The sequence below is a fragment of the Aquila chrysaetos genome, chromosome 10 (genome assembly GCF_900496995.4).
Source record: "Aquila chrysaetos chrysaetos chromosome 10, bAquChr1.4, whole genome shotgun sequence".
NCBI classification, from domain to species: Eukaryota; Metazoa; Chordata; class Aves; order Accipitriformes; family Accipitridae; genus Aquila; species Aquila chrysaetos.
In genome coordinates, this window is record NC_044013.1 from 38,092,286 (window position 1) to 38,115,538 (window position 23,253).

Consider the following 23,253-nt stretch of genomic DNA (forward strand, 5'->3'; position numbering starts at 1 on the left):
CCAGGCCTGCACCACAGAGCTGGTGTGGGGACCCCCAGGTGCCGCAGGGGACCCCCGGGTGCTGCAGCCCTCCTGCCAGCCCTGCTGCTCCAGGGCAGCACGTCTGGCTGCAGATAAGGTGCCGCTGGGGGCTGCCAAGCTGTCCCCACCCGGCATATCTGCAGGGCCACCCTGCTGCAGCGTGCTTGGGATGGGTCCTTTGTCCTGCCCATGCCCCTGCCCAGCCCGGGGGGGACACGGAAGAACTTGAGGGCACGAGGGAATCGCCTTTGCGCCTGGGAGGGCAGCGCAGCAAAGCCCCCCACGTGAGCACCATTGGTCCTGCTTGTAGGCTGACCCCAAGAAGGACGGGTACCCCCCAGAGCCACCCTGCTGTCCCCCAGTTGCAGGGAAGGGTGCACGGGGCTGGGCCGGGGCTCCGGTGGCCGGGCCAAGGGCACGGGCTGCGCACAGCCAGCGGCAGAGCAGGGGGAGACGGTGGTAGCATGAGCTGCTGCCACCAGCCCGGCTGCTGGGACAGGCAGAGCCTTTGGTCCACGTCAGCCCTGCTCCGAACGTTGGGGTGCCACTGGTTGGGGTGCCCCCACAGTGATCAGCTCCCCGAGTTAACGAGGGCGATGCACCTGGAGCTCATCAGCCACCCTCGGTGGCTCCTGGCTCCATGCTCAACCCGTGCGGGAGCAGGACAAGGCTCTGCCCCCACCTAGGGCTGGCCAGGAGCAGCCCGAGGGATGGGGCAAGGAGCCCACGGGGACATGGTGACCGCGGGGAGGCCACGAGCTCCCAGCAGCTTTGCAAGAGCAGCGTGAGCCGGGACCTCAGTTCCATGCACCCCCTGTTCCCCCATCCCAGCGGGAACACCCGCACGCTCCGGGGCCAGCAGCCCCCCAGCCGGCCCATGCCACGGCCGGCCAAGCACCGGCTCTGGCGCTGCCCTAGGCCCGGGGATCCCACAGCAGGGGAGATGGGTGCAGCAGGCACAAGACAAGAGCCAAGGCACACGGTGACAAGGCTTTATTATCATAGAGCAGTGACGGTCGCAGGGACGCAGGCATGCACACGCACATGCAGATAGGACGCCTCGCCCGGCACGCCCGCCAGCAAGTGCCAGATCTGCGCCGGCGGCCCCCGCGGCGCCAGCACAAGCCGGGGGCTGATAACGCCGGTTCTCCCCGCCCCGGCGGCAGGGAGGGGGACGGGGTGCCGCCGGCCCCTGCAGCACCCATCCACCCCGCAGCGGGTCACTCCCAGCAAAGGGACTGGCCAGTAGTGGCCCGGGTCCCTGCACCCACCCTACGGCGACGAGGTGGGGGGGTGGCACCGAGCTGTGGGTGAATGAGCCAGCGGAGGGACCCCCAGCACCCCACGGTGCCTGCGCGGGTCACCATCCCACCACCCCACAGCAGCGCCAGGCCGACTTCACACGTGGGTTTGGCCGCTACGGCCGCACTGAACACAGGCGTCGAGACAGCTGGGGAAGGGGCACGGGCCAGCGCAGGGCCACGGTGGCACTGTGCAGATTACAGGACACACACGGGGACAACCTCTTTCACATTGTCATTCAGGGCAGCAAAGCCACTGGCCGTAAGAGGGAGGGGGACCGAGCGAGGTAGGGGCTTCTGCGCTGCCTGTCGGGGCATCCCCCGGCCAGCACTCAGGGCCACGGCACCAGTCCCAGGAGCGCTGGTCCCCGGCCAGCTGTACCAGGTCGTGGTGCTGGAGGAGCCCGTCCCCACCACAGCAACCTGCCTGGTCCCCCACCTCCCTCTGACCCGTGGTAGTTTAGTAGTTGGGGGGGACAAGATGTACCCACAGCACTCGGGGACAGCAGCCTCGGTGGTTTCGCCTTGTTCTCGGAGGGGGTGGCTTTGGCACAGCGCTACTTTTTGGCATTCCCGGTGGTGGGACCTTGCCAAGCCTGGCTCAGACCAGGGCTGAGTTGGGCTCCCTCCGCTAACGCTCTGTCCGCTCCCTCCCGAGCTCTCTCCTCTCCAGATCCCGGGAGGAAACTTCCCCGAGGGAAGGCAGCATGGGAGCGGGGAGCACCCACCGGCAGTGTCTGATTGTCACCCTCCCCGGGGGGTGACTGCCACCCCGGGGAAGCCCAGCCTGGGCAGGAGTGCTAGCACTGCGAGGGCCCTGTGGGCGAGACACTCGGATGGGGAAAGCCAGCCACAAAAACAGCTTGTGGGCAGAGGCAAGGGTCGGGCAGTGCCCAGGAGGGTCGCTGCGGGAGGGCAGGGAGCCCAGGGGAGGTGGGTCCTGGCTGTTCTCTTCCTACAGCTCCACGCTCCATGCTCTGTGTCCCGCCGAGCCTCTGCTCCAAGCTCTGGGCGGCCACCCAAGGACAGAGAACAGCAAGGCACTGGGATTGCAACACCAGACAAGCTGCCAGTCATAACTGGGGATCGGATCCAAACCCCGGCCTGATACAATATACAGTTAATTACAAAATAAATCCCCTCCCACCCTTTGTAATAAAAAAAGCAGCTGATTGGACATGCATCTTTCTGGCCCTACAAAATAAGGCACCAGAGCTTAAAAACGAAACTCCAATTGTCTTTGATATAAAAGGAATTCCCACGTGTTGAAGGCAGTTGATGTCTGAGTGCATAACAGGGAGTGATCTTCACTAGCTTTGGGTTGCCCAGCCTCATGCCTGGGCCCCGGTGGCTTTCTGGATCAGGGGAATCTGTAGGAGGGGAAGAGAGAAGCTGTTAGGGTTGGAGGAGGGGGAAGCAGGGAGCTGCCTGCACTCTGTGGCTGGGCAGGGCTGGGGGAGGAGAGGCTCCCTAGGAGTCTGTTAAGTTTTCAGGCAAGTCTCTGTGCCCTAAGAGCTGCAGAAATTGCCAGCTGCCGGTGCCCGGCTCACCTTTGTGAGATCCACGCCAGTGATGGCACGCACAGAGGCAGGGATCTCGGCCAGCAGACGGTTTACCTCGGATGTTGTATTGCTGCTCTCTCCACTGAGAATAACGATCTCGTCCACTTTGGAGAGGGGAGCAGCCACTTTGGCAGCGATCTGGGGAAGCACAGAAGGAGGGTGGGACAAGCAAAGAGTCAAGGAGCTGCTCACCAGCCTGCTGGGCAAGGTCCCTACACACCACATGGGGCCTCCCTGTGCCCCCAGGAGACCTGGCCCAGCCTGGGAACTCCCTACCACTTGCCCAGAGCGGGGGAAAGCTGCTCCCTCCTCACCTCAGGCAGCGCATCCAGCACTAGAGCCAGCTGGGCAGCTTCTCCATACTGCTGGAGCGCTTCAGCTTTCAGCTTCATCCTCTCAGCCTCTGCCATCCCGATGGCCTCAATTACAAAAGCCTCTGCTTCTCCGATCTTGCGGATCTTTTCTGCCTCCGCCTGCGCAATGAGGACTTGCTTCACCCTGGAAAGGGAAACCCAGCCCTCCAGCAGCCCAGATCCCCGCAGCGTACCCAGCACTGCTTCCCTCCCTGTCAGCCACGTGCCTGCCCTGCAGAGAGCCCACGAGCTGGGTCTCAGAGCAGCACCCGCTGCACTTTTCTCCCACCTCACCCCAGCCCAGTGTGCAGCCAGGCTCAGGGCTGGACCGGGTCACGGGCTCACTCACTTCTCGCCCTCGGCGATCTGCTGGATACGGTAGGCTTCAGCCTCGGCCGGCCGCTTCACAGTGGCTATCAGCTCCTTTTCCATCCGTATGATCTCCTTCTCTTCAACATCAATCTGCTTCTTGCGCTGCACCACCTCGATTTCAATTTCCTCCTGGCGGATCTTCTGCTGCTCCCGGGCGCTCTGGAGCTCATAGGCCAGCTGGGCCTCTGCAGTCTGCACACAGGAGAGATGAGAAGAGGGATCTTGGCTACGATCTCCTGTGCGCAGACATAAGGACCCTTGGCAGGCCCTGTAACCAGACATGGCTCCTGCTCCCAAACCTGCCCAGGGGTGACATCCCAATCCTCAGAACTGCATTTGCTGTCCTTCCCTGTGTGCTCTTCCCACAGCACTTCAGCCCAACCAGCTCCAGGTTCTGCTTGGATGACCCTCCCCACCCTTTCCTCTCCTCCTAGTCACACGTAACTGTTGCAAACAGGAGAGGAATGTGCTGCAAGGAGCTCACACTGACATAGAAAACCCAGGTTCTCCACCTCCAGCTCTCCTAACACATGCAAGAGGAGGAAGCTGGCAAATCCCAGAGCTACCAATACCATCATGAACCAGCCAGGGAACAGCGGTGGGCTGTCGGATACCTCTCACCTTCATGTTGACCTCCTCACTGAAGGCAGCTTTCTGCAATTCAAAAGCCCGTCTGGAATCTGCTATTTTCGTATCTGCCATGAATTTGACATCCAGCATTTCTTTCTTGCACTCTGCCTCCTGCAGAGAGGAAACAGAGAGCAGAGGTCCAGGGTGTGCAGCTGGAGCAAAACAGGCTGCTGCAGGGAAGCCCAGCACATCTCCGGACTCACCCGAATGCCAGCATCTCGCTCGGCTTCTGCCACACCAATGTCTGCATCCCTTCGGACAGCCGCAGTCTGAGTCTTTCCCAGGGAGCTCAAGTAATCTACTTTATCATAGACATCCTAGAGAGGGGAAGATAAGTCACAACCACTTCAAATGAGCGACTCCATCTTACTCTCTTCCTGTTGAAGCTCAGAGCAATCACTTGTGCGGTTAGGCCAGGTTAAGAACGAGCCATGTCAGCCTGCTGCCAAACAGAAACAGGTGTGACAGGGAGAGGCAGGTTCTCCCACCATCTTCTTTCTGACTCCCTGGAGGCTTGGTTATCAGCGAGCTCTCTCCACGAGCCATGTTTACAGAGGCAGCTACCGGGTGCTCTTTGCCCAGCTGCCTGGATACAGGACATGCTGCGGCGGCTGTCATGGAAACTCCCGGAGGGCTGGGGCAGGCTGTCAGCCGGAGCCTTTCAGCCAGCTGCAGCAGAGGAGACAGGGCCAGGCTCTGTCGTGCTGCTTCTACAGCGCTGCCGGAACCCCATAGCACAGCACCCTACGTCTGGGCGTACCTTGATGGTGAAGCTCAGGATCTCGATACCCATGCGACCCACATCAGGAGCTGCCACCTCCCGCACCAGCTTGGCAAACTGATCCCTGTCCTGGTAGATCTGCTCCACTGTCAGGGTACCTGCAGAGGGAAGGAAGGCAAAGCACTTTATTTGGAACAGGTAACACACAATGGCGTAGGTCTAAGCTCAGCAACATCCTTGTTGCCCCTAATTTCTTGAGGTCTGGGCACAAGGGCATAATCCTCTGCCCAGACCCTGCAGTGCAGACGGACATCTGTCTCACAAGTGCAGCCACCACACACACCTGTAACCTACGGGGACTCAGACATCTCTTACTGCAGGCACTGAAAACTCACTTATCACAACACCCAGCAACACAGCAGGAGCTGCTGTAGGGGAGGAACAATCTAAGATGCCACCTCTGCAATCAGCAGAGGAAGCATCTGTTGTGGCTGCAATACTGCTGGGACCAGCCAGCAGAGAAGGGAGAAAGCTACTCAAGGTGCCTTCAAGAGCGTGAGCCTGTCCGCACCTAGGATGGAGCGCAGATGCCCCTCCAGCGTCTGAAGGACCACGTTCTTCACATCCTGCACGTTCTTCCCCAAGAACTGCTCACAGGCCACAGCCAGGAGCTCCTTCTCAGTCATTATCTTCACCTAGAGACAGGAGATAAAACCAAAGGGACTGAAGGCACCTGTCCAAAGAGGGACAGGCACCCAACAGCAGCAGCAGCAGCAGAAGCAGCAGTACCACCACCAGGCTGCCAGGCCCCCATGCCACTGATGCTCCAAGGGACCATGCTGAGCTGTCACCACGCTGAGCCGGGCCACCGGCCCAGCCAGCGAGCCCCTGCTCACTGCTCTCGGGGTGAGCCCTGCTGCAGGCCCACGCAGCAGTGCCAGCGTCCGGGGCAGACACCTCTCCAAACCCCGACTGCAGCTCAGCATGGAGAGGTGCTCCCTGCAGCCATCTATCCCACAGCAGCAGCTACTGGGTGATGTGGGGACAGACCGTGGCCCTATAAGTCCCACCTGATGAAAACTCTACCAAAGAGCCCTGAACTACCAGTTCAGCCACTGCACCAAAAACCAGACCTAGGAGGAGAAGGCTTTCTATTACTACCCCTGGCCAAAAGCCATTTCGTTACCTTTCTCTTCCTCCTCCTTCACTAGAATTAATTTTTCTGACACGGGAAAGGCAGAGAACAAGGAAGAGTCTGACATGCCCAAGGAGCAGCTTGGGAACAGGGGCTCCATTCAGCGTTCCCTGCAAGGAGAGATCAGACAAGATGGCCGTAGCACACTGGTTTGTCCTGCTTGTGGCTGGGAGCTCCCAGCCGTCCTTTGCGGTGACCCCAATGTGCCCCAGCCAGGACCCAGTTGTCCCACTCCGCACAGTCAGTCTGGTAACAATCTGCAGAGGTGGGACACAGCCGCCCCAGCGCCGCTTTCACGTCCCACAGTCAGAGCCAGATGTAAAAGCATCCCCAGTTCCAGACAAGCCAGGGTCTTACGATGGTCCTGCTGGTCATGGGGCTGCTTTTTAAAGGCAAAGTGGGTTAAAAATCCCTATGGGGTGTTAGGCAGTGGAGATGTGTGCTCATGGAGCTCTATAGGACCCAGCTATGAGGAGCTATGACCCACCAAGGTGACAGTTCCTGGTGGCCAGGTCCAGTCTGAGGGCTCAAGCAATGCCTGGACACAGGGACGTGTCCGGCAGCACCAGAGAAGGAAGCAGGGCCATATGAGCAACACAGCTCTGCTGGGACCTCTGGGTGCTGAGCGGGTCCCACAGCACCCTCTCATGGAGACATTTGGGCTGGGCAGTGCCTCCTGTCCCATGAGATGCTGGTGGCACCCTGTGTCCTACCCCGAGGGCCCTGGCTGGACCTGCTGCTACCTGCAATGCCAGCTTGGTCCTGGCTCAGAGATCTCCGAAGCTTCAGGCGCTGCACAGGGGCCCTCCAAGGGTCCCAGTGCACGCTCTTGATGGGTTCACAGCCTACAGACCTCATCTTGACACCTACAAGACCACTTTTCAGGGTCAAACTGCTGGCAAAAGCAGCACAACTATTTCTTGAGAAAGCCTGGTTTGATAGCCTGCGAGTCCGAAATGATCCTGCAACCTAACCTCTGGAGCCAAACAGCAACAGCCGGCCCTGGCACTGCCAGAGAGCAGGACAACTGGGACTAGCCACCACCTTCTAAGAGGACCAGAGGAGGACCGTGTTGGACATGGTGAGCTGACCAAGACTCAGCTGCCACAACCTTATCCCTAGGAACACGAAGCAACACCAACCTGGGCTGAGCCTATTTCCTACCTTTGCTTCTCAGGCTGGGTCTAAAACCAAAGGGCCTAGGGCAAGCGTGGCAATCCTCTTCTGCTTCCTCCCCAAGACCTCTGGGTTCCTTACAGGGCCAGACCACAGCGGTTTCTTGTCCCTGCACCCCGGGCCAGCAGTGTGCGCTTTCTACACAAGGGGGAGTTGGGAGAGCTGCTTATGGAGCTGCACCCGGGAGCGTGGGCCCTGGACAAGGCTCATCTCGCAGCAAACGGGAGGTTTTTGCAAATACCAAAACCAATTAGAGTCAGCAGCAGCATTTATGGTGTGCATCTGCCAGCAATTCCACCTCTCTAAACAATCCCCACCCTTCAGGAGCTATGGAGAGGACAGTTAGAGCACAGAGCGGGATGTTCATTAAGAGAGTCCCTGCGGTACTTAACAGGAGCAAGGAACGATTCAGCCTCTCTGAATAAAGCTAGCCAGCAGCCTGCCTGCACTGGTAAACCCTGGACAGCCCAAACGAGCCTGGCTATCCACTGAATATAGATGTCAACCTACGAAGCAAAGGTTGCACAAAACAGAACAGAGTTGAGCAATTCGCGCTCAGCTTGTTTCCAGTATTTCAGACAGGGCACTGCGACACTTGGTGCTTCTTCAAATGTCATTCACATCAGAGAGAGAGTTTAGCCGGCAGGAAATCAGAGAGCCTCCATAAAACAATTCCATCTGAAGGATCGATACCGCCGCACCCAGCTCCAGCCAGCTGCAATCACAGCGAGGGGTGAGCAGAGACAATCCAATTAGCTTGAGGCTCAGAAAAATCATACGGAAGGATACGAAGCCCAGCTTGGCCTAAGGCAGCAGCATCCCCGCAACACAGGAAGGAGGCTCCTGGTGAGTACTCATTACATCCCTCTTCAAAAAAAGAACAGCATCCTTATGCACATTAAGCACTTCTATTATTATGGCAAACATTTTAAAAGGTGTTTCTCTAGTAATAATTTGTTTACTTTTTTCCTTTTTTTGCACAAGCCCTTAAAAGAAAGACGTTTGCCTCAAAAGTACTTCTGCAAAATTAAGGTAACCTCTGCCATGCATGTCCCCAGCTGCCTCAAGCCTGCTTTCTGCACGGCAATTCCTTGCATCTCACAAGCCTAAACCTTTAAAATTAATTGACAGTGGAAAAAATGAACAGTGAGAAGAGAATAACATGAATGAGATGAATTGGGAGCTGCATTTTTAAATCAAGGCACCTGGTGATCCAGCTTTCTGCTACCATGCGCCGCCCAGCCTAGACCATTTTGCAGGCAATGGAAGGATGTCCCAAAATTAGGTCAAAAAGGAATGCTGCCTTCACAGAAATACCTTTTCCAAATGCAGAAGGAAAAGCCTACAGATTTATGAAATGTGTGTGAGGGGACAGAGGGGTGAACACATTTTGCCAACCATGCAAAGACCACTGCGGTTACATGACACATTAGCAGCTAAACGGATATAAAGAACTGAAAAACTGAAAACAAGGACACTGGTTCACATCATTAGAGCCAGGATGAGCCCAAGATGCTGGCTCCCGTGCTGGTGCTCTTGTATGTAGCCCCGTTCCCCAACAGCAGCAGGGCGATGGATTATCCGCTGTTGAGTCATGGTTGTGCCCAGCCCTTCTGCCATGTGTGACAATCCAGAAACTGCTCCTGGCTGAATTCATATCCTCACTTAAGCACAGACACAGCACACAGCTCCTCCGCAATGTCAGCTGAGAGCAAACCAATGAACCCACGGAGGAATCTGCTGCTCTGGAAAGCACTGGGTGAAATCTGTCAAGCACTTGGTCTTAAAAGGGCTGCAGCAGCCACGGTGCTCTTCCCTGGGGGGAGCCTTTTGACGCATGTGGGATTTTGGTCACATCACTGCGTCACTCAGCAGCTCCCCTCAGCTCCACTGCTCACCACAGCGAATGTGACTGTCACCTCTCCTGCAACAACAGACCTGGACATGCCTTGGGACACACGGTGACCACAGCCTTGTGTGCACTCAGAACCACTATCTTGGTTTTATACACCCAGAATGAGCTGTCGGGAGCAATTTTAAATCAAAGCATCCGGCTGCCTATTCGGGGAGTCAAATTCTGTCAAAAGCTAACATTTCCCTCCCAGCATCTTCCCCTAGGCAGGACCTGGTCACAAGGACAAACTCTATCAGGGCAGCAGGCCTTGGAGTCTAAGAAACATGGGTGTTTAAGTGTACTATCACAAGCAGCAAGAGCTGGTTCTCACATATGAAGGCAGCTTCAGAGAATCAAAATTCAATTCAAGCCAGAAATTTTACACACAAATTTTAGTGCCTGGAGGGACTAAGTTATTTCTTTAAGCTTTAACTCACCATGAAGAATTACAAGGTCCACGTGCTAGTAATAATAATCCAAAGCAACATAATGCTCGATACCATCTCAGGAGTGAATGGCTCAGTCCTGCAGGGTCACACGCAGCTCCAAGGGCACTGTGGTACTTCAGTGTTTCACAAACAGATCAAGTCACCCCCACACACTTCATTTGCCACGTGGACAAATGAGACACCAGAAAAAGAGGAATGATTTTGGGGAGAGAAGGAGAGGTCACAACCCCCTTCACAACATGGAACATGCTGTAGTGTGTTTGAACCAACAAGGACAGCGTGATTTTGTACAAGAATGTGTTTCAGAGCATTTGGCTTCTGTTCCTGGACAACAGCAACCTCTTAAGGGGGAAAACTAGATTTAAGTTAGAGACATGCATTCCTGAAATGATGTTTTGGAGTTACTGTACCTGTGCCACACCTGTGACAGTTAAAGCTACCCCCTCCGCCGTCTCTACGTCCTCACACCTGGGCTGTAACGTCATTATCTCTAGGGAAATCCTGCCAAAAAACGTAAAATATTTGCACGTTTCCAGGTAACACACACTCAGCTCTTCCCTTTGCATCTCCTGCCCCGGGCTACCTGCCGCACTCATCACAGGTAATGTAAGACAGGTGCAGAATGCAGCCGAGGGACTACATCTGTGACTGGAGACAGACAAGTCACTTTGGCCAAGAAACAGATTTTTCAGATAACGCTTAAAGGCAATTTATCAGCAGAGAAAGGCTGGGAGCCAGACTGGAAATGATACCGTGACCCTTTCCCTTCTGCTGGGCTAGCGAGGTGGCCAGAAGCTAGCAGCTTTGAGAACTCAAAGGGCCCCCTGTCAGAGGCTCGTTGTGCCACGCTGCCCAACGCCGGGGCAGCACGTGCTCTCGCTGGCTGGTGTCACTGGTTTAAAAGCACAGCATGGACCCAGGATGCCACCCCCCGGCCCCACACTGCCACCCCTGCGGGAGCCCCGGTGCTTGGCAAAACCTGGTGCTGATGCTGCAAGAAGCAGCCCTGCCTTTGCCCTCGCTGGGTTACCATTAACACAGACCTACCCCCTGATCTGGTTCACCTCTCCCTTTTCCTGTGTCCTGTGACCCAAAGGCAGATAGAAGCGAGTCTCCAGCTCTTCAGGGTCATGCCTGTACAGTATCAGGCACCCAGGAACAGATCCTGCAGTTCTAGAGCTTTCTCAGTCACCCAAGGTGGGCTCGAGGTACTTTGGCCAGACCCAGCAATTTGCAAGTCATGATTTGGTAAAACAAGAGACATGCTTGGCCGTGGCAGGTTCTGCTTCAGGAAGCAAAGCCTGGCTCTCGTGTTGGCCATAACAAGCCGGGAAGGTGCTGGGAGTCAGGACAGGGAGCCATAGGGCAGAGAGCTTGTGTCAGTGAACATTAGGTCAAACATTTGAACCGTGAAGGGGCTGCACTGGGCTGCTGCGTGCACGCTGAGTCGCTCCAGGACTGGCTGGAAGTGCCGAAATGTATCTCTGCAAGTTCATGCTTGCCTTGGCCACTGTCCTAATTAAACTGGCACGGAAGCTCAGAGCTGGTGAAACAGATCCCACTGTCCAGAACACGCGGAGGCATTTTTTGCCATATGTATTCACAGCTTTGATCAGCTAGTGCAGGATTTTAGCCTTCTGAAGACCTAATCTATACTTGGAATTTAATTTCAATACTGTGCTGCTTCTTAGCTGGCAAGTCACAGGGATGTTTGGCAATTACTGTTACACTGGTTCATAACGGCTCACAGTGCAAACGCTAGTCCTGTATGTTGCAACTCATCCGAGGTCTCTATGCTGTACTTTCAAATGTGACAACATCCAAAACTGGCACTGTCTCCATGCAGAGGAAGAAGGGCTGAGTGGAAACCCATATCCAAAACTGCAGAGCCAGGTACAGTTGCAATTTCCCCACATGTGTACAGGTTTCCTTTTGAAACAGCGCAAAACCTGCCTTCCCACCTGCCCCAAACCCAGAAGCCAGTCTGGCCTGCTTGTGGCTCCACACAAAATCAGATGCCCTTCTGCTCTCCACCAAGCACACAATGGAAACAGTGCTGTTGAGGAAAGGGTTACAGCTGGAGCAAATGTCTGCAGCATTACCAGAAGGAGCCAGTACAGCAATGCTGAATTTGGAATTTGACAAGTATGCATCTGTCTGCATTACCTATAAACTGTGGAGTGCGCCCCAGGGCAAGTGCCAGAGAAGGGGAAGGAGACGAGGGTATTGAGATTTCAACCGTCCCATTAGAAAACCATTAGTTTTTATGTTATCCTGCTGCTGCTGCTGCTGTTGCTGCTGCTCAAAACAGAGGGATAAACGGTTAGACACAATGTTAGGAAGCTGGTGGATTATTACCTGTGCAACCCCTGTTACGTACAGTGGGACCCCCTCCGACGTCTCAATATTCTCACAGCGACAGAGGATGGTCATAACCTCCAAAGACAGTCTGAGCAGCGAGGAATAAGGGTAGGACAGCAAATATACAAAGCAGTTATCAGAGAGTAAGACACCCATTGCAAAGGACAGACGAGACTTTCAGGTTTCCAATTTTCCCTGTTCAGTTTGCCTTTCTCCCACTGCCTGCTCCCAGGGCTGCGTAACGCTGGGCCAGAGCAGCTTCTCTGGTCACTGCAGGGAGTTTACAGCATCTAGCTGCTTCTTTTAATGAGGACAAACAGGCTGGGGGCTCGTCTCCACCCTGCGTCCCGTAAGTCACCGCAGATGAAACTGAACTGTGTACCCCACCTGAACTGCCATCCTGGAGTCAGCTGGAATTCTCTGTTGGAGTAATCTTCACACACAGAAAATTCCTTTTTGTAATAATTTAATGCTTCTATGCCAACATTTAAGAGGGGCCAGAAAAATGAAAATGCCAGGGACCTGGCTACCCACTCTTGGCTAAGGCACTGATGAGAGAAGGTGCTTCCAAGTGCTGTTCTGGGAAGCTGAATAATACCATTTGGTTCCCCCAGAGGCATGTAAGACCATGCTGCCTCTCTCACTGCTTTTATTTCTGACCCTTAAACAGGGATAGGATTTTTTTTTCCTTTTTTTTTCCAGTCCTCAAGGTTGCAGCAGGATAAGAGCCCAGCACCCTGCCAGCCCTAAGTGTTCCTTTTGTTCCCAGGTTAGTGCTACCTGGCGGGATGCCGCCGACAGCAACACAATTGCTGCTGTCTCTCTCGCTCTCAGCACTGGCAGTTCCAGAAAAGATGTCCTAATTTCAGAGGAGGAAATGTGTCTCGCTCTTCATGTTAATGGAGCAGGCTCCATCTGTGGCATGGCTTATGGTATTTGGGAAAGGCACTGTTTTCAAAAGGAGAATTAAGCCCCATATCCCATGGCATGAACCAGGGGTATAGATTTTAAAGTAAAAGATTTGTTTGGGTGCTGGCATTCCTGTCAAGAGCCCTGTTCGCTAAATAATGCACAGACCTCTATCATATGACAGCTCACTCCTGGCAAGCAGTTCTTGGCCCTGGACTCAGCCTTTGCTTAACTTAATAAGTCAGCCTCCCAAATACATCTGTTATCTCCTGCACATGGCAGGTCAAGGTCCTGCACTGTTCTCTGGGCTTCTCACACAAGAGGAGGAGCAGAAACCATTTGTTCAAATCAACAGTTCTCCCAAAGAGATGCCTCTCAAAAATTCAGGAATGAAGCCTGTTTGGATCAAACGCAGTTCTTAAGCATTGACCCCACAAGCCGGGCCTTTCCTTCCTTTCTCACCTCATACGAGCATCACTGGAGAGCCCGGGCTAAAGCAGCAGGTGTTAGCTGAGACCTCTTCATGCAGTCGGAGCACTATTGTAGGCTCTTGTAGCAAACCCAAGTACCAGCCACCTGGGAGAGGACCTGAGAGCTGTCGTGAGTCAAATGCCAGCAGCAGCCAGAACCCCTTTGAACAAGGCAAGCTGCCTGACCCGCAGGTGAGCAGCAGCTACAGCAGTGTATCCTCTGCAGAGCGAGGGCAGCAACATGCTCACTTTGTCTGCTGGTGGCAACACACGAACAGGGAAAAGAGGTGGCCAGATCAAGCAGGAAGGGTTAACTACAACTTCTGGCCATCACTCAGTGCAAAAACCCAAAAGTCATGTCTTTATCCTTTGTCCCTATTATCTTTTACACAGATGGAGGAAACCTGCATTGGTGATGAGCATGAGGGAGCTGTTAGGAGAAAGTAACATTCCCATGGATCCTAAAGACCAAGAGCTACGTTAGCAGGACAGCAGCACTGTCACAGCATGTTAGTTCAGAGACCAGCACAGTAAGAAGCAGCAAGCAAAATCCACGACTGAGGAAAGGGAGAGAAAGGAAATCCCGTGGTTTTAAATAGGAACGCAGCCTGCTCCCAAAGTGACAGCAGTCAGCGTATCTTTAGAAAAGGAGACTTGAGGAGCAGGAAGGGGCACTGGCCCACTGTGTGCCACAAATGTGTTTGTTACTGGGTGAGATTTGGGCCATACTGGGCAGAACTCAGGTTCCCTTGTGAACTCATGGATGAGCCAGGCCAGTGGCCCCGCTGCCCAGTACCTCTGCGAGAGCCTCATAGCTGCGGAGCGCTGCAAAGGCAGCAGCAGAGGAGAGCAGGGCTGTCGCCTTCCTCAGCACTCACTGCACCAGCACAGGAAGAAACACAATGACCAGCCAGGCTATGGCCCTCTCAGCTTGTTGGGTTTTATGTAAATAAAAAACAATGAACCAAAAGGGGGGGGGGGGGGGGGGGGGGGGGGGGGTGGGGGGGGGAGAAAACAAAAATCTGATTGCCTTGGGTTTGAGGAGAGGGTGTGGACAGAGAGGCCATTTGGAAAGTACTTCCAAGCTGAAAGCATGGGATTTCTTTTCTTTTTTTGTCTTTTGCACCGTGATACCCAGCTGCCCCACACAAATAGTCAGCACAGAACCCCTCCATCCTGCAATTTTATTTTGTACATCATCATTTACTGTCAGGTAAGCCTGAAATGACAAGATTACTTCCTGCAGGGCCCTGGACAACCTCAGCCCGCACCACTCAAAGCAGAGGACAGCCAGAAGCTAGTGGTTGTGAGTGACCCTACGTTCCCCATCTTCAAGGCACAGGGCACATATTGCTCCTTCCAGCTACTTACAGTGCTGTACGCAAGGCAGCCTTCCTTCAAAGGACCAGGAGCTGGTCACAGCCAAAGGCAGCGGGCTGGGCTGACGCTCATCCATGGTTTCATATGCAGTGCCCAGTCCCATGTTCCTAAAGATACTGCTGACAGCCCCACTGGGATGGCTTTGCCTAACTCCTACTCCAAACCCACAAATAACGGGGGTCTCCTTACCTTTGGGTGTCAGTAATGCACCACCAAGCCCAGGCCCAGCCTCCGTATACATACTGCTTTACATCAGAGCCACAACAGCCACCTGCAGCACAGCAGAAAGCACAGAGTTGTAGAGATTACACACACACGTTGCTCTCAGCCAGGGAAAAACCTGCACCCAGAGTGAGTCACGAGCAGAACAACTCCACAACAAGCCTGCCCAGCCTCTTAGTGCTGAGGAAAGGGCACCCTGGGAGGTCATCAGTTCCCCCAGGCCCTCAGAGCAGCGTTACAGCACCCACTGCTACCAAGCCAAGCTCTGCAGCATGACCCAGAAGAATCCAAGCATGCCTGCAGTGTCTGATAAATAATGAACACAGAAAACTCTTTCCAAGATTCACAGCAGCCCTGGAACACCCTTCAGTCGGCCATAACGCAGCCAGCCACTGGGGAACCCAAGGCTCTTCCGCACCTCCATGGGCTTCACACAGTAATTTTCCAAAGGCAACCTTTTTTTAGAATTGTCTTATAAAATGGGAAAATAGTATTTGTAATAATTCAGTATGATGAACAATAATACACACAAAGCAACTGTATTTCAAACCAGGATTTTATTTTAGTTTTGTTAAGCAGTTTAAGCACTTTTAGCAGCCAGAATCGTAAGTACATGCTTCAGTATCTTTAACCAGCTCTGTTATTGAAAGCCATGTAAGAAATGCACCTCCTTTCCCTCACCCCACACTGCAAACCACCCTCAAACCCACCAAAAAGCTAGCAGGTCAGCGTTGGAGGATGGAAGAACCCTTGAGCTCCCCAGAGATATCTCCTAGTTCTGACTCGTGCAAGTACTACAGTGCCCGAGGCTTGGATGGTCCATCACACTGTTGCTGTGCCCGGAGTTCTGGCAGCCTCCAGAAATCCTCTGACACATTTAAGATTTGACCCCAGTGAAGCTGGAAGATGCTATCTGGATTTTCATATCTTTGATTCAAGGAAAAAGACGCCTGCTACCTTTCAAGAGAGCACCGTGCCAGCGACCAGCCCTAGGTTTCATGCCTGGCAAGGGAGGAGCTCTGCAGCTCCCTGGCTCGGACCAGGCAGGGCTGCGAGCTGCCGTCTCTCAGGCAGATCAAGCCAGCAGTCCCTCCCTAGTTTGTTATCCATAATCACACTTACTACACCAGTGCCCGAGGGCCTCAGCAAGACAAGCGCTGTACCAACAGAGCAACAGACAGTTTCAGCCCTGCGGGATGTATTTACACAGGCAAGACAGAGCCAGCGCAGAGGAAGAGCGGGCACGCAGGGAAAACAACGTGGCTGCAGCGCTGTGGGAGCTTTGTGTTGTGGGAGGGGAAAGGGAGAACTATGAAGCCAGCATACCGCAGCCACAGAAGACAGCCCCTTCAAGGAAGATGACGATTGTTAAGTTTGCTGCAGTAGGTCAAAATGAAGAAGCAAAGGCAGTACACATCCAGGCCAGCATGCTGGCAGGGCCCTCTGGACCACAGGAGGGGACTCTGTCTTCCCCATCCTCCTCCGCCTCCTCCTCCTCCCCATCCTCAAGTGTTTGGCCATCTTCCACCATCAGCTAAAGATACTGCCTGCTTCACTGGCTTCCATGCAATGGTTGATAAACCGGCACATCGGCCTCATCTACAATTCTTCACCTTCCTATTTCAGTAGGAAGTAAACACAAATGTGAGACAGATTTACACACTTTTTCAGGTCTCCTGTGCTCCACAGCCTAAAGGAGTATTCTGCCACCTCTGAGACGGCTTCTGGATAGCTTCTTCTTGTAGCTGGAAGGCTACTTCAGCCAGGCAAGGAGTTACAGGAGCTGATGATACAATATCCTGCATCGTATTAACCACAACGCCTTTTAACGTTTCTTGGAGGACATCAGCCCGGTTAGTTCAGCCTTTTTGCCAGGCCCTTGTTTTCCAAGAACAGGAAGGGAGGTGTTCCTGGCAGTCGGGAAAAGCAGCTCCATGTGGAAAGGTATTTTATTTCACAGGGTCTATGTGGTCGTTACCAAACCTCTGCTAATAATTTCATAATAATGTACTGAGAAAACTCTGCACCCTAAACCCACTGTTGTTACAAGAATGTGCCTCTCCACACATACGTTTCTTTTCTTTTGCAGGCAATGCAAGGAAATACCTTATTTAGTAGCACATCCAAAGCAAGCCCCATGTTTGCTTCCCAGTGCTACACAACACTGCTGCACAGCACAGTTTACCAAGCTAGATTATATGTCAAAAAGTGTTCAAAGCATAAGAAAAACAGGGAAAACTAACACATTAAACAGGAGCGGAATGCCAGCTGGTTGCTTTCATGCAAGCTGGACGTCTGAGCGCAGCAGAGCTCCGTCCTGGTAACGCAAGTCAGATGAGCTGAACGCTCATTTTCCACTGCAGCCCTGCAGCCTCTTTCCCAAGTCTCAGAAAGCAAGTGAAAAAGGAACCAACAAAGCGAAATCTTTGCAAGGCTAAAGAATAAACCCTCTTGCACAATGAGATTTGGCAGAGAAATTGCCTTTTCCAGCTATAATACACCCACTGTTCTAGCAGCCTGAGTCTCACAGCCACTTGGCCATTGCTTCCACAAACATCCACCGTCCCTCTTCCGGGGCAGTGTACGGCGGCCAGGCACACTACAAACGGAGGATTCATAGCCGGGAAGCTGCCATCCAGCTTGGCCTCTTCCCAAACGAAGGGGTCCCATGTTCAAGCAAGAATTCCCAGAGCCAGGAGAAAGCACATCATCTGGGTTTTTTTGTTTTGTTTTGTTTTTTTATGAAATTAGATTAATCGCTTGGGAGTTAGTAGATAAACGGAGCTCTCGGCAGATGCAGAAAGCTGCTGCCCTGATGGACGGAACGCAAGAAAGAACAGGAGTCCCAACAGTTATGGAGACACAGGGCTCAAAACATCAAAGCTGGGACAATTTGAGGTTGTGAACAAGCTCTGTGTTATTTGCTCTCCCAAGGTAACTCGAGGCAACGCACTTGTATTCTGGCAGGAAGCGGTGAGCGTTCAGAAATCAGGTAATGGTAAACAGGCTGCTACGATAACTCAATAACTATATTTCTTCCCAAAGACTGTCGCAGGCTGAAGACAAGAACTGAGCAGACGCCGCTGCCTTCACCTGCACAGAGAGAGCTGCCATCTTCACGCCTCTGTTCAGGGCAATCTGGTGCTGGAGTCTCCTCCTCCAGGAGGACCCACCACCATAGTTGGGAATAAGCAGCTTGGTCCAGTCCGACAGAAGCTGGGTTTGTTAGAGAAACGGCCCTGTGCTGGGAAATGTCATGGGGTGTTAACAAGCAAGTGCAGAAAGACAGGGAAAAAATTGATAATTGAAAACAGTTACTGACAAAAGACATAACAGAGAGGAGAGAAAAAGGCAAAGGCATAGATAAAGAAAATCACATAATAAAGCAGGGTCTAGACTAAAGTCAGTGTCTGGTTCTTAGGCCCTGCTGTGCATATAAATTAGGCTTTGTCCACATACAGAAATGGTACAAGGTTAACAAAAATTTATTTTAAAAGATGCAGGGTTCCAAGTTGAATCCATAAAATCCTTTGACGGTCACTACAGCAGATGAAAGCAGATTATGCTGGCTAGCTTGTTTTGGATGTAATCTATATCAAAATGACTTGTTTTAAACTACGGCTATCAATGCTACAGAGCAAGTTTAAAAAACACACGTTTAGTTTAACTCATCTTGTGAACAGAAACTTGGAGAAGACAAACCACAGTGAAGTTATACAACAAAACTACAGACATACTACCCTAGAATACCTCTTGGAAACCAAAAGGAAAGCCCCAAGGCTATTCTGTCCACCTCTTTCTCCTGCTATGCTTTCTGAAGAGTAATTTGCAAGTCTTGGAGATTTAACAAGCACCTGACAAGGGAAACCTTGAGCTCCACCACCGGCAAAAAGCTGAAGAACTACCTCCTGAGAAGGAAACACCACAGAGGAGCTGCCTAAGTTCCTTTTGTGGAGGAAGGGCTTGTGAAGCCTCAAGAAGCCTTTATTTCAGGCTTTCAAGACTTCGAGAAGTACCATAAAAACAGCACAGTCACACTGGCTCAAAATCATGACCAGTTCCTCTTGCAGGAATAAGAAGGATGCAGTAACAGGATGTGAGAGCTTAGAGCAGCTCCAGAAGGGTTAACTACCCCTGACTGCTGGGGTGCGGCAGGAAGTGTTTACACAAAACTGGAATTAACTGCTAGCTCTTTTCTTACTTTGACAGAGATCAAGGAGCCCCAAAGGGCGCCCCACTAAAGTACAGTTTGAGAAACTGGGCTGGACCATATTTCTCAAGCTGACTTCTGAGAAATCGTAAGAGCGTAACAAGCCTTAGCAAAGGCAAGGTGTACAATACCTGCTGTTTCTCCTCATTCCCTTAGAGTGCTAACTCACCTGAGAGGGAAGTCAGATCAGCTGGGCACGGCTCATACTCAGCAAATACAGTGTAGTTGTTTTCTTCTAGGCATTTAGGAGCAATGTATTTGTTTCAATACTCTCCCAGGAAATAAAGCTAGGTTGACTGGGCTGCAACTCCCCTGACTTTTTTTTCCACCATTCACACCCTGAACTTTCGATGAAACAGCAGTTTGTTCTGACCCAGGAACATGGTGGGCTGTGCCAACCTTCCCCTGTCATGTATCTCCAGGTGCTCACCTCGAGGCTCCTCTGGCTGCTGGACCATTGCTGTGTGGTGCCACCCTGCTGCCCTCAACAGCCAGAAGGAAAATGCCCCAACTGTAGAGATTCGGGCAACGCTATTTACTTATGGTAACTAAGATGAACGCGGCCATTATAAATTATACCTCTTTATTATAAGTCTCTGCAGAAATATTATAGCATTGTATTTCAAAATTAGCAGATCAATCCTTAGCCACAAAAGCTGCATTCAAACCAAACTGTAACCCAAAACCAGCATTACGCATCTGAGACAACTTATTTAGCTGGTGGGAACATTTTGATATCAGGACGAACAGGTACTTTGTGTATCTCCCTGAAAACTTGACTGGCTGCAGCTGCGCTTGGAGAGGACCCAGTGATGGGCCAGGTGCCTGCCAAAGCCTCCTCAGAGCTTGCACCAAACCTCACCGGGAGGCTCCCAAGCATGGCTACCCTCCAGCAAAGTTAGACCCACATTCTGCAGAGACCATCATTGTCTCCGTAGGGCTTTGTGGAGCATTCTTACAAAGCCTGGGGTCTACATTTCACAGACGGATTGGCTAACCATGTGCAATTTCTTAGAAGGAGATCCGTGTTGCTCAACAGGGGAAGGACGCAAGTGTCAGTGGGAACGCCGACCCGTGCCTGGGAGCAGCTTCCCAAATAAGGCTACAAAGCTCCTGCACACACAGACCTTCCCAAGGCACGGCTGGCTGCTCCTTGAGCACTGGAGGAACTCGAGCGTCTCACAAGAAAGCGAAGAGAAAGAACACCACTCCTCAGAAAAAAATCCACATGCCAAGGGAGGCATGTGATCAAACTTCCTTCAAGAGGCACAGGCTAAATTTACAATAAAGAAAACTTTCCAATCAGCTTCATGATTTGGAGGTGCCTTCCTGCAAAGTAAAGTCTTTCAAATAACAACTATATGACAATTCAAGACTGCAAGCCAAAAGCCTGCTTTTAATATTATTTGTTGTTGGTTTATTCTTCCCTTCCCCCTCCCTCCCCAAATGCAACCTAGTGTCACACAAATAAATGCTGGCCCACAAGGTCCTCTCTGCTTTTCCCCGGAGAGACACGGCTCAAGTTCCTGGAACCACAACTGCTCGTAGTTACCCGCCTCCCTCCCACTAATGCCCTGGCGTTCACTCTGCACGTAAGCGCAGAGGAGCTGCGGGGCTCTACAGAGCTCCCACAACCTCTCGGGCTGCCCCTGAAGCTCACAGCCGGTGCTCTCAGGAGACAGCAAGCATTTGCAGACCACATTGGGCAGCAGCAGAGGAAAACCATGTCTGGTGGCAGCACTGAAACCAATTCTGACTTGCAGAGCCTGGCATGATTTACACTCCCTTCCCAGAATGTGGCTGTACATCGAGGAGTGTCCTCGGCTCGCCGCTCCCGGCTGTGGGAAAGCATAACGCTTGGAACTGCAAGCAGATGCCACAAATTCCTGCTGGCTCATCCTGCAAGCCGCATTTTGTAAACTTCAGAGCTGAACAGAAGCGAAACCAAGCTCTTAAGACCGAAGGGCATCCTGGCACACCTGGAGCACAGCTTCCCGATTCCTCCCGCAGGACATGGCATTTCACCAAGCAGCGCTGATTTTGACGGGGGTCTCTTCGGAAGGAAGCGCAGTATCAGCTCTAGATCCCAGCTGGGAACTGCAGAAACGTGCAGAAGACCAGGAAAACTGCAAGAAATACTGCTGCTCCAGGCAGCTGGTGGGTGCGGTTTGTATCTTCTTAGAAGCAGCTGCCACAGCAGGCATACTTGTTTCCAAAACTGCAGCCTGCTTCTGGCATCTCCTCAGTAATTCCCGTAACAGGTCTGTTATCCAAGAGAGATGAACTGATAACAGACCAGCCAGAAAAGCATGTGCCACAGCCCGCTGGAGGCTTTGGCTCCAAAAACATAACAACATAGTTTCACATGCACGGCAGAGCTGTGATCGTAGCACATCCTTGACGTTCACACCATTTTCTTGCACGCATTTTCTCCCAGGTGAGTTTAGGTCTGAGCGTCAAAGCGCCTTCCACAAAACTAGTCCAGCATTGACAGAAAGGATGTAACATGACTGAGGACACATGAAGTGACCAACATCTGTATCTAACCTGGTTATTACCTTGCACTTGGCCCCAGCCTGTCACACAAGAGCGGAGTATCCAGCCCTTACAGCAAGCTGTTACATCACCTAACGGTAATTAAGTCCTGTCCGCATGCAGCCTGGTCTATGCCAAAGTGCAGTCTGGAGCTTCGGCAGAGTATTGGAGCTGGAGCAGCTACAGGTTGAATCAGACACAGGGGATTTCACTGCTGGTTTATTTAACCCTGCAGCTACAGGTTGAATCAGACACAGGGGATTGCACTGCTGGTTTATTTAACCGTAACCTAAGCAACCAGCTCGCCTGAAGAGAAAACTGTACATATCTCGTGGGCATCAACTGCGTCCAGTGACAGAACCACCGAGAGGCCAGGTGACGTGCTAGTAACAAAGCAGCAGTAGGATATGGTGGATGCGAAAGGCACCCCAGGGACAGGCCCGTGGTGCCCTGCCCCAAGCTGCCCTCTCTGCCCCAGCGGGATGCTCACGCCCAGCTCTCCCTCCCCAGGAAAGCCAACCTGCCTCCCAGAAACAGGATGGTTTCTTGGTAATCCAAGCTAAGGGCTGTTGGCAGCGGCCCAGAGCCTGGCAGCCTTGCTGGTGCCACTGCTTGACATCATCCAAAAGCAGCAGCAGCAGCACCGGGGCGTGCCGCTGGCATCGCGACCTCACCCACCGCTCTCTGTGCTGAGGGGACCCCCACCCCGGGGAGCCCCAGGGTCCACATGGCAGGGACACCCCCAGCACCCCAGTGCCCACCCACAGCAGGACACCCCCCCAAACAATGCCGCCATGTCCCCTCATGACAGAGACCCCCTCCCCAGTGCCCCCACAAGGAAGGACCTCCGGCCACAACACCCCAGTGCTCCTACAGGAGATTCCCCCCCCCTCCCCAAATCACAGAGCAGCCTGCAGCAGGCACCCCCAAACACACCCCCCAGATCCCACACTCCCCACCCAGGCAAGGCCTCTCATTCCCCACCACCTCCCAGGGTCCCCTCAAGGCAGGGACCCCCTCCCCAGTGCCCCTCCATGACAGGACACCCCCCCCCCCCTCCATCGCAGGGTCCCCCCTCAGTGCCCCAAAACCCCCTCAGGACAGAGACACTCCCCCCAACACCCATTTCAGGGACCCCCAAGAGTCCCCTCACAGCCAAGACCCCCCCCAATTCCCACCGGGGCCCCCTCCTAGTAGACTCCATTACAGACCCCACACCCCCCCCCCCCCCCCAATTCCCTCAGGGACGCCCCCCCCCATGACAGGGACGCCCCCCCCCATGACAGGGACCCCTCTCCCCCTCCACGGCAGGGACACCCTCCCCAGCCCCTGCGAGGCTCCGGCCGTACCTGACACCACCAGAGCCTCGTTGGGCCCCACCGTGTGGCAGTTGCCCATGGTGCCCGGTGCCCGCAACCGCCGCCGCCGCCACCGCCACCGCCTCACCGCCCGTTCCCACAACCCCCCGCGCCGCCCCGCCTCCCCCCCCCCC

The 23,253-nt window shown here is 53.4% G+C and overlaps 1 protein-coding gene across 8 annotated transcripts; it reads right to left on the bottom strand.

Annotated features, from left to right (window-relative positions):
• Positions 1 to 999: 999 nt before the first annotated feature.
• FLOT2 (flotillin 2) lies at positions 1,000 to 23,253 on the bottom strand. Of its 8 annotated transcripts, none has more exons than XM_030029501.2 (11): positions 23,111 to 23,253; positions 14,984 to 15,065; positions 10,085 to 10,175; positions 5,532 to 5,655; positions 5,000 to 5,118; positions 4,443 to 4,556; positions 4,231 to 4,350; positions 3,587 to 3,801; positions 3,199 to 3,382; positions 2,873 to 3,022; positions 1,000 to 2,692 (listed from the first exon to the last, which is right to left on the bottom strand). In XM_030029501.2, the coding sequence occupies exons 1-11, from the start codon at positions 23,157 to 23,159 to the stop codon at positions 2,654 to 2,656; spliced, it is 1,287 nt and encodes a 428-aa protein (XP_029885361.1). In that variant the 5' UTR covers positions 23,160 to 23,253; the 3' UTR covers positions 1,000 to 2,653. The 8 variants fall into 8 exon arrangements, with proteins under 8 accessions (XP_029885361.1, XP_029885362.1, XP_040982948.1 ...); XM_030029502.1 differs by lacking the exon at positions 10,085 to 10,175 and adding an exon at positions 12,033 to 12,123 and having other exon boundaries at positions 23,111 to 23,224; XM_041127014.1 differs by lacking the exon at positions 10,085 to 10,175 and adding an exon at positions 6,147 to 6,265 and having other exon boundaries at positions 23,111 to 23,166.